General features: G+C 36.7%; 1 protein-coding gene and 1 long non-coding RNA gene across 7 annotated transcripts in view; one reads left to right on the forward strand and one right to left on the reverse strand.

Annotated features, from left to right (window-relative positions):
- LOC134729865 (uncharacterized) overlaps positions 1-10,341 on the forward strand; it is a 36,029-nt gene extending 25,688 nt beyond the window's left edge. Inside the window, exon 3 of the long non-coding RNA XR_010111365.1 lies at positions 9,987-10,341. This is a non-coding gene — a long non-coding RNA (uncharacterized LOC134729865). The remainder of the gene's footprint in view (positions 1-9,986) is intronic.
- ZFY (zinc finger protein Y-linked) overlaps positions 1-13,912 on the reverse strand; it is a 50,328-nt gene that overhangs the window by 5,563 nt on the left and 30,853 nt on the right. For 4 of the 6 annotated variants that reach the window (XM_055107039.2, XM_055107034.2, XM_055107037.2 and 1 more), the window contains 3 exons: positions 1,690-1,839; positions 1,280-1,423; positions 116-268 (listed from right to left, as the gene is read on the reverse strand). In XM_055107039.2, coding sequence (XP_054963014.1) covers positions 116-268; positions 1,280-1,423; positions 1,690-1,839 — 447 coding nt within the window. The remainder of the gene's footprint in view (positions 1-115; positions 269-1,279; positions 1,424-1,689; positions 1,840-13,912) is intronic. The other 2 variants (XM_055107038.2, XM_057301226.2) reach the window with 1 other exon arrangement.

Below are 13,912 nucleotides of genomic sequence, written 5' to 3' on the forward strand. Positions count from 1 at the left end.
CCCAAAGTGCTGGGATTACAAACATGAGCCACCACGCCTGGCCAACAGAAACCACTTTCAACAGTGAATTAATGTTCAAAAACTACTCAATCCTTCTGGCTTCTATGTAAGTTACCATAAGCTGCTGCCCATGCAATTGGTACGAAGGTTTTCATTTCATCCTCATCAATTTGCTGCTCATGCACAGCAGCTGCTGCTGCTGCAACAGCAGCATCCTCCTCTCCTACGATCACTTCCATATAAACTTCATCAGCAATTTCAGCAACATCTAAGCACAAAATAAATAAAAAATTTTTTGTGACTAGGTTTACAGAGATCACACAGAAAAAATTCATTAGTAGGAAAAAATAAACATTGGTTGAATTATTCATTTCTTGGCTTTCACCATAATTAGTTTATAAAGCAACTATCAAAACATACATAGTCACTGATATCTTTTCTTGGAATACGGCAACATAGTAATCTCTACAACAGTGCTGCTTATTTTTTTTCAAATATTGGTTACATTAAAAAAAAAGACGACAGCTTGGGCAGGGCACAGTGGCTCACACCTGTAATCCTAGCACTTTGGGAGACCAAGGTGGGCGGATCACGAGGTCAAGAGATTGAGACCATCCTGGCCAACATGGTGAAACCCTCATCTCTACTAAAAATACAAAAATTAGCTGGGTGTGGTGGCATGTGCCTGTAGTCTCAGCTACTTGGGAGGCTGAGGCAGGAGAACTGCTTGAACGCAGGAGGTGGAAGCTGCAGTGAGCGGAGATTGCTCCACTGCACTCCATCCAGCCTGGCAACAGAATAAGACTCTGTCTCAAAAAAAAAAAACACACGTTGTAGAAACATAAAACTCTCTCCCACAAAAAAAGCCACATACTGGCACATATACATCATGGAATACTATGCAGCCATAAAAAAGAATAAGCTCATGTCCTTTGCAGGGACATGGATGAAGCTGGAAACCATCATCCTCAGCAAACTAACACAAGAACAGAAAACCAAACATCACATGTTCTCACTCGTAAGTGGGAGCTGAACAATGAGGACACCTGGACACATGGAGGGGAACATCACACACTGGGGCCCACTGTGGGGTGGGGTGCAAGGGGAGGGAGAGCATTAGGACAAATACCTAATGGATGGAGGCCTTAAAAGCCTAGATGATGGGTTGACAGGTGCAGCAAACCACCATGGCACATGTATATCTATGTAACAAATCTGCACGTTCAGCACATGTACCCCAGAACTTAAAGTAAAAATTTTTTTTTAAAAAGCCACATACTTAAATCTTCATCTTCTTGTTGAGAGTCATTGACAGTCATATAAACCATCTTTTCCCTGGGAACACGAATACTGCTGTTCTGATCAAGTAGTTCAACTCCATGATCATTTTCAGGTTCACTCTCCACAATGTCTACAGTTCCACCTATCAGAGAATATGAAAGCTCCAAAAATTATTTGAGAGTTCATTTTCACATATTTTGCTTACACGTTTTAGTGTATTTTTATATTACTAAATCAAAAATATGTCTTAAAAGTTGTCTTTGGAAAAGAGTTCAAATTTTCCAACCTAAATAACCTAAACTAAATGTTAAGTATCAATGAACAAAAGTAACCTGTTTACTTTTTTTGACACCATTTGGTTGAAACATTTGGATGACAATGTATAAAATGCTGACAGCTTCCTCTTACCTAAGTCATCTTCTCCAGGGTCAGCTTTAAAAATGTATACCTTGATGACTTCAGGACAAGTGCTATCCACTTTACAAGGATCCATTTCTGATTCTGCATCGATGGTCACTCCAGTGGAACCATCATGTTCTATTTTGCCAGCATCATCCACTGAAAAGGCAGAAAATATATCATCAACCATAACAGCAGATTCTTTAAAACTTAAGAAAACTAATGAAAGGACGTATGTCATCTTTGTTTATCATAAAGTAAAAGCATACAATATTACAAGTATTCTGTTTTATTTTTTGAGATGGGGTCTTTTCTTTTTCTGTCATTCAGGCTGGAGTACAGTGGCACAATTATAGTTCACTGCACCTTTGACCTCCAGAACTCAAACGATCCTCCTGTCTCAGCCTACTTGAGTAGCTGGGACAAAAGGCGTATGCCACCATGCTCAGCTAATTTTTTAATTTTTTTGTACAGACAAGGTCTCACTGGTTTTCTCTAGCTTATCTCCAACTCTTGGGCTCAAGCAATCCTCCCACCTCAGCCTCACAAAATGCTGGGATTACAAGCTTGAGCCACTGCATCCAGCTTACCAATGTTCTTGAAGATCTGAAAAATAATGTCCTACTAGTAAATTCAGTACACACTAGTCCTAATATATTTTATGAGCATTACCTAACATTCAGTACTTCTGAATACAATTGTCTTATCTGTTCTATGAGAATCATAAACTTTTTAAAAATCAAAATATGGTTGTCAGAAACATAAATTCTGGCTGGCCATGGTGGCACATGTCTGTAATCCCAGCACTTTGGGAGGCCGAAGCAGCGGATCACCTGAGGTCAGGAGTTTGAGACCAGCCTGGCCAACATAGTGAAACCTCTGTCTCACTAAAAATGCAAAAAAATGAGTTGGGCATGGTGGCAGGAGCCTGTAGTACCAGCTACTCGGGAGGCTGAGGCAGGAAAATCGCTTGAACCCGGGAGGCAGAGGTTGCAGTGAGTCAAGATTGCACCACTGTACTCCAGTCTGGATGACAGAGTGAAACTGTCTGAATAAATAAATAAATAAATATAAAAATAGTTGTAAATTCTGATATTAACCTGTTCAAACCTAACACTACACACACACGCATTTTTTAAAAAAACCACACACACAAAACATATATATGAGTTCTAATGAGTCTGGGTCTACTGCTGGCAAATACAGTAAGATGTATACTTAAGTATCTTCTTAAATACTTAAGGCAGCCTGTTTCATGTTTATGTATTAAAAAAAAAAAAAGAATCCTTACTTACCGATAAAGTGAACATATGATTTCCAACAGTGGGCTCAGGGAATCTACAACAAACTTTTAAGTGTTACACAGTAAGGGAATCAAGTGTGGTGTTATGCTTGGGACTTCAAAATTAACAAAAGTAAAAAATAATGTCTTAAAAAATACATTCTGGATTGCAGTAAATACCAAAAATACAACCCCCATATAATGTAACCTTACACTACACACCACTGTGGGCACTGACTACTATCTTTAGCATAACAGAAAGTGTGGCACAGACTAATGAACACATAGCACACAGTACAATTTAATTTATCACAAAAATTGGATTTTTCAATGTTTGGTCCATTAGAGAAACACTAAGTAATGTTCTCTCTGTTCTGGGCCCACCTGGTCAGTATGACACAGCAAGAGACCAACCACAGAGGAGCAGGACCCCAAGAAGTTTTTTCATTTCCCCTTTCCCATTTTAGTTTTGTTTTTGTAGTCCTCTGCTGAATATATTTCATTATCCTTTTGGCTAAATGTTTATGTGTAAGTCAATTAAACAATGATTCACAACTATCAATCAGACTCTGGGCAAGTATTAGAGGTGCAAACTTTAAAAGAAACTGACCCAAGGCCAGGCGTGGTGACTCACACCTGTAATCCCAGGGCTTTGGGAGGTGGACGTGAGTGGATTGCTTGAGGCCAGCCTGGCCAACATGGCAAAACATGTTTTCTACTGAAAATTCAAAAATTAGCTGGGCATAATGACACATGCCTGTAATCCCAGCTTCTTGGGAGTCCGAGGCACAAGAATCGTTTAAACCCAGGAGGCAGAGGTTGCAGTGAGCTAAGATCTCACCACTGCACGCAAGCATGGGCAACAGAGAAAGACTGTCTCCAAAAAAAAAAAAAAAAAAAGTAATGGACCCAAGAAATTTGTAATTCAGTGAAAAAGCAGACAGGTGAACAGATGATAATTTTAAAATGTGATTATAATAATGTAGTTACTTTTTATTAAGTGATTACTGAAAGCATTACTTAATACTCATAACTCCACGAGGAAGTGCTATAATACTGTCGACATTTTACAGTAAAGCAAACTGAAGTTTAGAAAACTTGAATGATTTATCTAAGGTCACACACATCTAGTAACTGGCAAAACCAGAATTCAAATCTTGATCCATGTAATTCACAAGAAACCACCATCAACCTCTGGTGTTTGAAGAATGCTGTTAAGTTTAAATTGTTAGAGGCAATAATAATTTTTTATAAGAAATAAAGAACAGTATAACAAAAGATGTTTTCCATTAGTGTAGAGCAGATAAATGTATTCACAACTCAACTACAATAAGCATTACTTACAAAAGGCAATGGTAATAGTTTTGACTATTTTAGGTTTTAAATTCTTAGTCTTAACTTTCAGCAGTGGCTTATAAACACAGAATTTAGATTTTGAAATCTCTGCATACTTTTCAAATTCCCCATCTTGTTCTTCAAAAGATCCAAAACTATATTTGTCTAATCAAAATTATCTAAAGCCAACATTAAAAAAACACAAATACAATGACGATATAATTTAGTTTCTTACTAGAAATTACGGACTACTTTCAAATAGCATCTCCTTGTTACAAACACGGATATTATAAAATCTAACTACTTAACCTACAATATGAGAACTTGAAACACTGGGCTACTAAAAGCAACTAAAACTTAACTACTTAAACACAAGATGTAAGAACCCAAAACAATGGGGAAAAGAGTTTTTTGTCTATTTTGGATACAGTAACATTGGCAAATCACATTTTAATATACACTTGTCTTCAAAACAAAATGTCACTTAGACACTAGCTGATTCCTTAAAGTAAATTTAAAAGATTACTTAGAAGAAAAAGTTAAAATCTCTTTTTTTTTTTTTTTGAGATAGGAGTCTCAGTTATTCAGGCTGCAGTGCACTGGCGCTATCTCAGCTCACGGCAACTCCCAAGTTCAAGTGACTCTCCTGCCTCTGCCTCCCAAATAGCTGCGATTACAGGCATTGCCATCAAGCATTGTTAATTTTTGCATTTTTAGTAGAGATGGGGTTTTGCCATATTAGCCAGGCTGGTCTTGAACTTCCCGACCTCGAGTGATGCACTTGCCTCAGTCTCCCAACGTGCTGGGATTACAGGCTCAGGCCACTGCACTTGGCCTAAAATTTCTTTAAACATAAAAATATACTAATTTTGAACTCTCTAGTGCAATCTTTAATGTTAACATTGGTGTAAATTATTTTTATTAAAATTGATTCATTTTCTCATCCAATGAAATAATATTTTATAAATTTTCAAGGTGTCCATATGAGTATTACTATAAAACAGGCTGGGGAGTCAGAAATGTTTTGGCAAATGTTGCAAAGTGCAATAACAGCTGCCACAAAAAAAAGTGAAGGTACATTATGTAGACTGAAAGAGAATGGCACTTATTCTATGCAAAGGATACAGCAGGTAGGGGGACAGGACAGTAAGAGAGTGTGTTCTTCAATACTGCTGCAAATGAGGCCATAGTGGGAAATGTGAACTACAGGTAAACCAAAACCAGGTCATGGAGGACTTTATGCACCAGGCAGAGGGGCTCAAACTTAATTCTGGTAGACTGCAAGTTTCTCAATCTGATTAAAACCAGATCTGCAGGTATGGAATGAACTTGTATACAAAATAGACTTCAAGGTATCCTACTCTTGGGGATTCTTATCAGAGATCTGATAATTTCTGCTTTTAAAAAGACCAGTCACTAAGATCAGTATTTTTGCCAAAGCATCCTGCTGGCCTTATAAAAAAGCAGATGTGAAGAGACCAAGAAATGAAGCAGGGCACTACAGCTTCAAGTACATTTAGGTGACAGATAATGAAGCCTTGAATCAGGACAGAGGTAGTATAAATTGGGATAAAGGCTGGAGTTGGGTCATATTTAAGAATAAACTGAGAAGACAGAATGAATGACATATGAAGCCACCTACAGAATATTCAACTCTGAAAGCTGAAGATCAACACCAATTTGGAAGCCATCAGCAAACTGCAGTGTAAAGAAAATCAGGAGCTGTAAAGAAATCATGAGTGTAAAGAAAATCACAGTCCCAGTGAGATTACAATTTAAGGCAGGGGCAAGAAAGAATTCACAAATTAACCTAAGTAGTAAAAGCTGGAGAGGTAATTGGAAGGGCATGAAACAAGCTAGGGAGTTAAAGATTCCAATAATGCTAGTAAAACCTGCTGTAATAACACAAGCCAATCAGCTACGAAAGGGAGAGGTGAGGAAATGAGAAGGATGCCTGTCTTTATAATTCACAGCTTAATTTTTACCTAGTCATGTTATCTCACTTCTCTTTGTTTTCCTCAGAAAAAGAATTACAGTTTTGCTGACAAAAAAAATTGGATGTTGGATTTCCACTGGACTGCATTTTGTCTAAATTAATATCATAAAAACGTTGCTATTCTTTTGCTTTGCAGTCTTACAATGCAAGAACATGGCTTGTGCCTCTCCACTCAAATTGTCTCATCTTTCAAAACCAGGTTGTTAAAGTTCATTTACCACCAACCTCAGAAACTAACAGTTTACCTGATTTCTCTCTCCTAAGGTTTCCAACCAAACACCCTGACATTGGTATCAATGGTATCAAGAAAATTGGTATCAATTTTCTGTCTTCTTAAAAGAAAGATCCAGTTACTTTACCCTCCAGCCCTAGTCTCTAGCACTCCTTTTCCTACCAAGTAAAATACAAATTGCACAGTCTAGCAACCAAAATCTGCCCAAACTGCTTTGGTCTTTACAGTATTATTGTCCCCAATATCTCATGGGCCCCAAATTTAAGCAATACTATTTTATTATTTATTCCCTTATGCTTCTTCAACTTTGCCCTAAAAGATAGCTTTTTCTTGAGATGATCCATTTAATATTTAAGAAACTACTTAAAAAAAAATTAAAGAGTGCTCAAAAACAAACCATCTGAAATACGAATAGAATTTACAATAATATTATTCAGATATTTCTCAATGCATATATATAAGTAAAAGAACAGAAAGGACAAATACAAGTTTAAAATTAAAATTGAAATGTTACTTTTAAACAAAAATTTTATAGCAATTTGAACAAGTATAACAGCTTAATTCCATGGCTGGTCATTCTAACTGTTCTCTTGCATATTTTTTCAACTCCTATGCCCTTGACTGATTTCATAATACTTGGCTGGCAAAACCACAAACCTGCCTGATATAATTTTATGTCAGCATCTACATCTATGCAGCTAACTCTAGATAGAAAAAAAAAGCATGATGTAGATAGCATCATCTTTAAATATACAAATATGAATCTTGAGTAGATGCTATTTGCCATATTTTTCTTAAAATTCCAATACTGCCTGCCTGTTGATCTTATTTCCCACCTTATGAAGAACCCAAAACAGAAAAGATGATCTGCTGTCTGCCACATCTGTCCTACTGTCAACAACTAATTCACAAACTTTGTATTTCCTGCACATTGCCGCAGACAAGCAATGTTCCTTTCCACTTAAAAACAATCCCTCCACATAAGCACTAAATTATACCTTCTCTTTTCTGTTTTTTTGCAGTTATCCCTTAAACCATCAATTTATCTATCACTCAGTAAAGGAACACTCCCATCAGGAAACAAATAAGCTTTTTCTCTTGAAACAACACTAAAAGAAACAAAAATTCCATCTCCTCTTGATCCCACTTCTCCTGCAAGCAACTGTTTCATATCTCCAGTGATTCTCATTGCACATTCTTTCTCTAAACTTATTTAATACTTCCATCAAGCTTTTGTCCATGATTTCACTGAATCTGTTCACCAAAGACATACATGACCAATTCTGAGTCCTCATCTGACTTGCCTAAGTTGCTGCATTTGACGCAAACTGTCACTGTCCTCTCTACTAAGATTAATACATGCATTTCCTTTTTGAAGTTTATGATACAACTCAAACTGAAGTCTACGACAAACTGTCATCCTTCCAGCAAGGCATCCTTGACCATCTCTGAAACTCACAATCATTTTGATTAAACTCTTCTACTTTCCCAAGACACATTCTAATATACATTTAAATAATTTGATATAGGTACAGCCACACTACAAGTCCACAATGATGAGAGAAAGGAATCTCTATTTTGCCCAGTGATGTATCTCAAGACTTGACAATACTGTCTAGCCATAGTAACTATCTAACATTCAATTTGTTATATGAATGATGATCAATTAAATGTCTATTAATTCAAGAGAAGATTTTAAAATACTCTAAGAAAAATACGATAAAAATAATAGGTAGGAATCATATTGTAAAGATATTATCTACTGTCACCTGCTATAAAAGATGAAAACAACCGGGCACAGTGGCTCACGCCTGTAATCCCAGCACTTTGGGAGGCAGAGGCGGACGGTTCATGAGGTCAGGAGATTGACACCGTCCTGGCTAACACGGTGAAACCCGTCTCTACTAAAAATACAAAAAAGAGATTACCCAGGCGTGGTGGCAGGCGCCTGTAGTCTCAGCTACTTGGGATTCTGAGGCAGGAGAATGGCGTGAACCCAGCAGGCGGAGCTTGCAGTGAGCCGAGATCCTGCCACTGCACTCCCGCCTGGGTGACACAGCAAGACTCCGTCTCAAAAAAAAAAAAAAAAGTGAAAACATGAACATATTTGCACATCGTGCCACGGCAAATATTTTCGTTAATATTTTGTAGACATTTACCATGTTACATAACCTTAATTTGTATAAATGTTTACTCCAATTTTACATTAAATTAATTCAAAAATCACTACTCATTATTTTATCAGTTCTCCATTCTTGAGTCTTTTTCTACTAATTCATCTTTCGGTTTACGGTACCAAGCAGCAACTCCATCGCACATGGGTGCTAAAATTTCTGAAATCCTGGATGTTTGAAAATGTCTACCTGTAATTTTGACTTGAATAAGTTGTCTGGGTATAAAATTATTAAGCTATACTTTTCTCAGAAACTTTAGGCTTTGTTGCACTGTGTATAGCATTGAGTATTTTGATGTGGGTGACTATATAATTCTTGATCCTTAAGTTCACTAATATAATGATGATTATTAATAGTTTTTACTGGGTGTGGTGGCTAATGCCTGTCATCCCAGCACTTTGGGAGGCCGAGGTGGGTAGATCACCTGAGGTCAGGAGTTCAAGACCAGCCTGACCAACAAGGTGAAACCCCATCTCTACTGAAAATACAAACATTAGCCAAGCATGGTGGCAGGCACCTGTAGTCCCAGCTACTCGCGAGGCTGAGACAGGATAATTTCTTGAGCCCAGGAGGCAGAGGTTACAGCGAGCCGAGATTGAGCCACTGCACTCCAGCCTGGGTGATGGAGCAAGATTCCATCTGAAAAAAAAAAAAAAAAAAAAAGTTTTATTCGTCTCTCAATTTCTTAGCAGAAAATGAATTGCCTTAAAAGATTCCAATTTTTTTTTTTTTGGCACTGAGAGGAAATTCACATAATATGAGTTACTATTGCACAGTATGTAAAGCATACAAACCAGTGGGTTTTCAGACAGCTGTGCAAATTCACAGAGCTGTGCAAGCAACACCACTAATTGCAGAAAATTTCTATCACCCTCACAAGAAATCGCTGTACCATTTAGCTACTACTCCCTATTCCACACAACACTATCCACGAACACTAGGCAACGATATACTTTTTGACTTTACATACATACCTATTCTAGATACTGCACCCACTTCTTGCACTTTAACACAATGTTTTCAAAGTTCATCCATGCTATGGCATTCATCAGTGCTTCATTACTTTTTATGATCAAATAATATTTCATTAGATATACCACATTTTATCAATTCAACTGATAGATATTAAAGTTGTTGCTACTCTTTGGCTACTATGAATAATGATGCTATGAACATTTGTACAATATATAAACTGTTTTGTGGACATATGTTTTCAGTTCTCTTGGGTATATCCAGAAGAGAGCTGCTGGGTCATATGGTAATCCTATGTAAATTTAACTTTTCCAGGAATTGCCAAACTTTGTCACAGTGGCTGTACAACATCAGTGAACCGAAGTCATACCACTGCATTACAGCCCGGGCGACAGAGAAAGACTCCATCTCAAAAAAAAAAAAAAGGATGGATGGAAGAGAAGGAAAGGAAGAAAGGAGAAAAGGGAGGGAGGGAGGGAAGGAGGGAGGACTTGTATGTGAGAAGTGACTTCTACCTTACTGCTTTAAAAAATCTATCTGTCTTTTGACAACATAAAATGTCTTGTGTCTAAACATGGATCCCTTGTAATTCACACAACTTCTTACAAGTGAAGATTACAGTTTTTCATCAAACTTGTGAAGTTTTCAGCTATTATTAAACTATTCTTTAAGCCAATTTCTTTCTTCCCTCTCACTCATGGTACAGTATATCTTGGTATGCTTACTTCATGGCGTTCCATAGATTATATAAGACTATATTAATTTGTCTTATTTTTCTTTCTCCTCAAACGAGATAATCTTAATTGAAGTTCCTACAAGTTTGCTGATTCTTTCTTCTGCCTGTTTAAATCTACTTTTGAGTTCATCTGGTGAAATCTTCATTTCAGTTGTCATAATTTTCCACCCCAGATTCTATTTAGTTCTTTTTAATTTATGATTATTGATATTCTCCACTTAATGAGACATCATTCTCCTACTTTCCTTTATGTCTTTACACATGACTTCCTAATTAGGCCTTTGAACAATGTAATATAACTGATTTATAAGCTACTCTAGTTACTCTGTCTGGACTTCCTTAGAATGAATTTCTGTTGGCTGTGCTTTTTCTTGCGTATAGGCTGTACTTTTTTTTTGGTTTTGTGCCTGTCTCATTTTTTGTTGTTGTTGAAAACTGAACATTTAAAATAATATAATTTGGCAACTGTGAAAATCAGATTCTTCATTTTCCTAATGTGTGTTATGACTGGTTACTGCTGCTTAGTAAACAACAGTACTGTGACTTTCCTAAACTAATCCTATAAAGTGTGTGTGTGTTTTGTCATATGCAGCAATTTAAAAGTCTATGTAATTACATAAAATACATATTCAGCTTATGACTTGACAGAGATGTGTAGAACCAGCAGTTTTTGGCTCCACATGCATGTTGAAATATTCATTCAGGCTGTTTATAGTTCTACACTGGCTTTTATTTATTTGGGCAGCCCTTGAAGATTACCCGAAGTGTGAGCCTAAGGCCTTGCCAAGCCTTTCCTTAGCAGGGCCACAGACCTGGCATTATCACATTCAAGATTATCAGGAATATGTCCCAGCTTTTCAAAGCCCTCTGGACTCTTCATTCCACTACTGGACTTTTCTTTCCTTTTAAGCTTTAGTGTATCTATTGTTTGCCCTAACTGTATCAATTGCCTTAAAAACCAGTATGTTCAACAGCTGTCTCTACAATTTTCAACCAACAACCCAAAGGAGAAGGCTGATCATACTACAGAAGTTCAGAGTCTAAGTCAATAGTCTAAGTGAGGTCTTGGGTGCAGTGGCTTACACCTGTAATTCCAACACTTTGGGAGGCCAAGCTGGGTATATCACTTGAGGCTAGGAGTTAGAGACCAGAGAGGCCAACATGGAGAAACCCCATCACTACCAAAAAAAAAAAAAAAATTAGCTGGGGTGTGGTGGCGCAGCACCTGTAGTCCCAGCTACTCAGGAGGCTGAGGCACAAGAATCGCTTGAACCCAGGAGTTGGCAGCTGTGGTGAGCTGAGATCACAGCACTGGGGTCCAGCCTGGGTAAAAGGGCAAGACTCTGTCTCAAAAAAAAAAAAAAAAAAAAAGGGTGGGTCTTGCAGGTCACCACCAACAGGTCAAATAATATCAGTTCTCTAAAAATGGGCCTTTCTTCCTCCTCCAGTAACTGCCAGACTACTGTTTAAAAGAAAAAAAAAAAATTTGAGTCAGAGTGTTGCTCTTGGTTGAAGTGCAGTAGCATAATCATAACTCACTGCAATCGTGATCTCCTGAGTTCAAAGGATCCTCCCACCTCAGCCTCAAGTAGTTGGGACTATAGGTGCATACCATCATGCTCATATAATTTTTTAACTTTTTTAGAGATAGGGTCTCACTATGTTGACCAGGATGGTCTCAAACTCCTGGCCCCAAGTGATCCTCCTGGCCAAGCCTCCCAAACCACTAGGATTACAGGCATGAGCCGCTGTATCTTCCGTGACTGCTCCTTTTTTTATATTTGTCAGATGTCAGTTTTTAAGGCTAACGTACAGCTTGGGAGGAGTGGATGTAAACAGCAAATTAAAAGGGCACAATCTCACCAATATCCAGTACCCCCTCTATTGCTACAATCATTTAGTTTTCAGAGTGCTGAAAAATGTTACTCTGATAATTTTTTAACCATTGTTCTCATTATTTTTATAAAAGAGAAGTTTTTCAGTGTTCTTTACTCTGCCATTTTCATTGCTGTACTCTAATCATTCCTAATTTCAGGAAAGCTTTCTTCCATAGCTTTCTGTCATATTAATTGTTTTCTTCTTTTCTGTATCTAAGTTTTGCCTTCTGTTTCTCATGTCTGCTAATCTTGTCCATAATCATTTTTACATCTGTTTTTTCATCATTTCATTTTGGCAATTTTCTAAAGCCCAATCAGAAGGTCTCCAGTCATATTAATACTAATCCACATTTATTTTAATTGCTGCTTTTATAGTCTCTTTTACCTTGATAATGTTATTTCTCTGTTCAGCTTCTTTCCTAAATTCCAACAGTTTGATTTCTATCTCCTTTGATTAGCTTATCTCCTTTGAAACACTGCATATGTGCTTTAAGATTTTCTAAATACATTTTAGAGTTCCTACATAAAAATCATTAGTTTTTGAAAGTCTTATGAAAAAACACCTGTTTCAGAAATGTATCAAAACTTAAAACAACCTATCTCCCTAAAATATCTTTATTCACTTTTCAGAAATCATCCCTTGTAGATATACATTTTTTAAATTCTTGCATTTGGTACCATTTTGCCAAATGGTTTTACAAAACAAAGCAAAACTACTAGGTAGCTTAAAATATATATATATATTTAGATATATACGTCTAATAATGAGTTATAGAACAGAAGGATAAGCAAAATTAATATATGCAATGTGTATATACAAAAAATATAAAATAATTACAATAAACAACTACTTTACCAGCCCTATTCTGCTCTAGTAGCCACTAGAATCATTAAACAAATCATCAAACTGTATTGATCCATAGGCTTTCTGCTTTAGATATGAGGATTGGGCTTCATTTATTCATTTAATCACTGAATGTTCACTATGACCAAAGTCATAATTTATTAGAAACACCAGGTAGATTGCTAAAACAACTAACTAGATGCCCTTTGGATGAGACATGATATGCACAAATGTTCAGCTATAAAGTTCACCTAAGTGTTCACTCAACAAATATTTTATACCAAATATGCACAGGTTTGAGGGGGACCTGTCCTTAAAGATGATATAATCAACTTAAAAGCCAATAGTAACATCTATACTGTAAAGAGTATATAAAGAGGTCAGGTTGATCTCAATAGCACTTAGGGTGTAACAGTGAGCACTTCTGTGCAGATATACTACTGTGATACCATAGAGGACTCTCTCATCATTTTAAATGAGATATTCAGAGGAGAAAAAACCTGCCACTAAAGACAGAAATTAATAAGCTCTTAAATCCAGTAACATATTTTTAATTGTAAAGTGTACTTAAACAATGTTTTAAAACCTTTAATCTATGTATTAAATAACTATATTAAAGAATGTAAAAGATATTACCAACTCTCATAACATTATGGAAAGCATTAAAGCTTACTGTCAATGACAGTATTCTCAGTATTCTCTATACTAATATAAAATCAGACCGTACTTCCTTTATACACTTTAAGAAAAACCTGTCAACCCTAAATATGTCCCCTTACCCTCA

This window comes from Pan paniscus, chromosome Y (assembly GCF_029289425.2).
Source record: "Pan paniscus chromosome Y, NHGRI_mPanPan1-v2.0_pri, whole genome shotgun sequence".
NCBI classification, from domain to species: domain Eukaryota; kingdom Metazoa; phylum Chordata; class Mammalia; order Primates; family Hominidae; genus Pan; species Pan paniscus.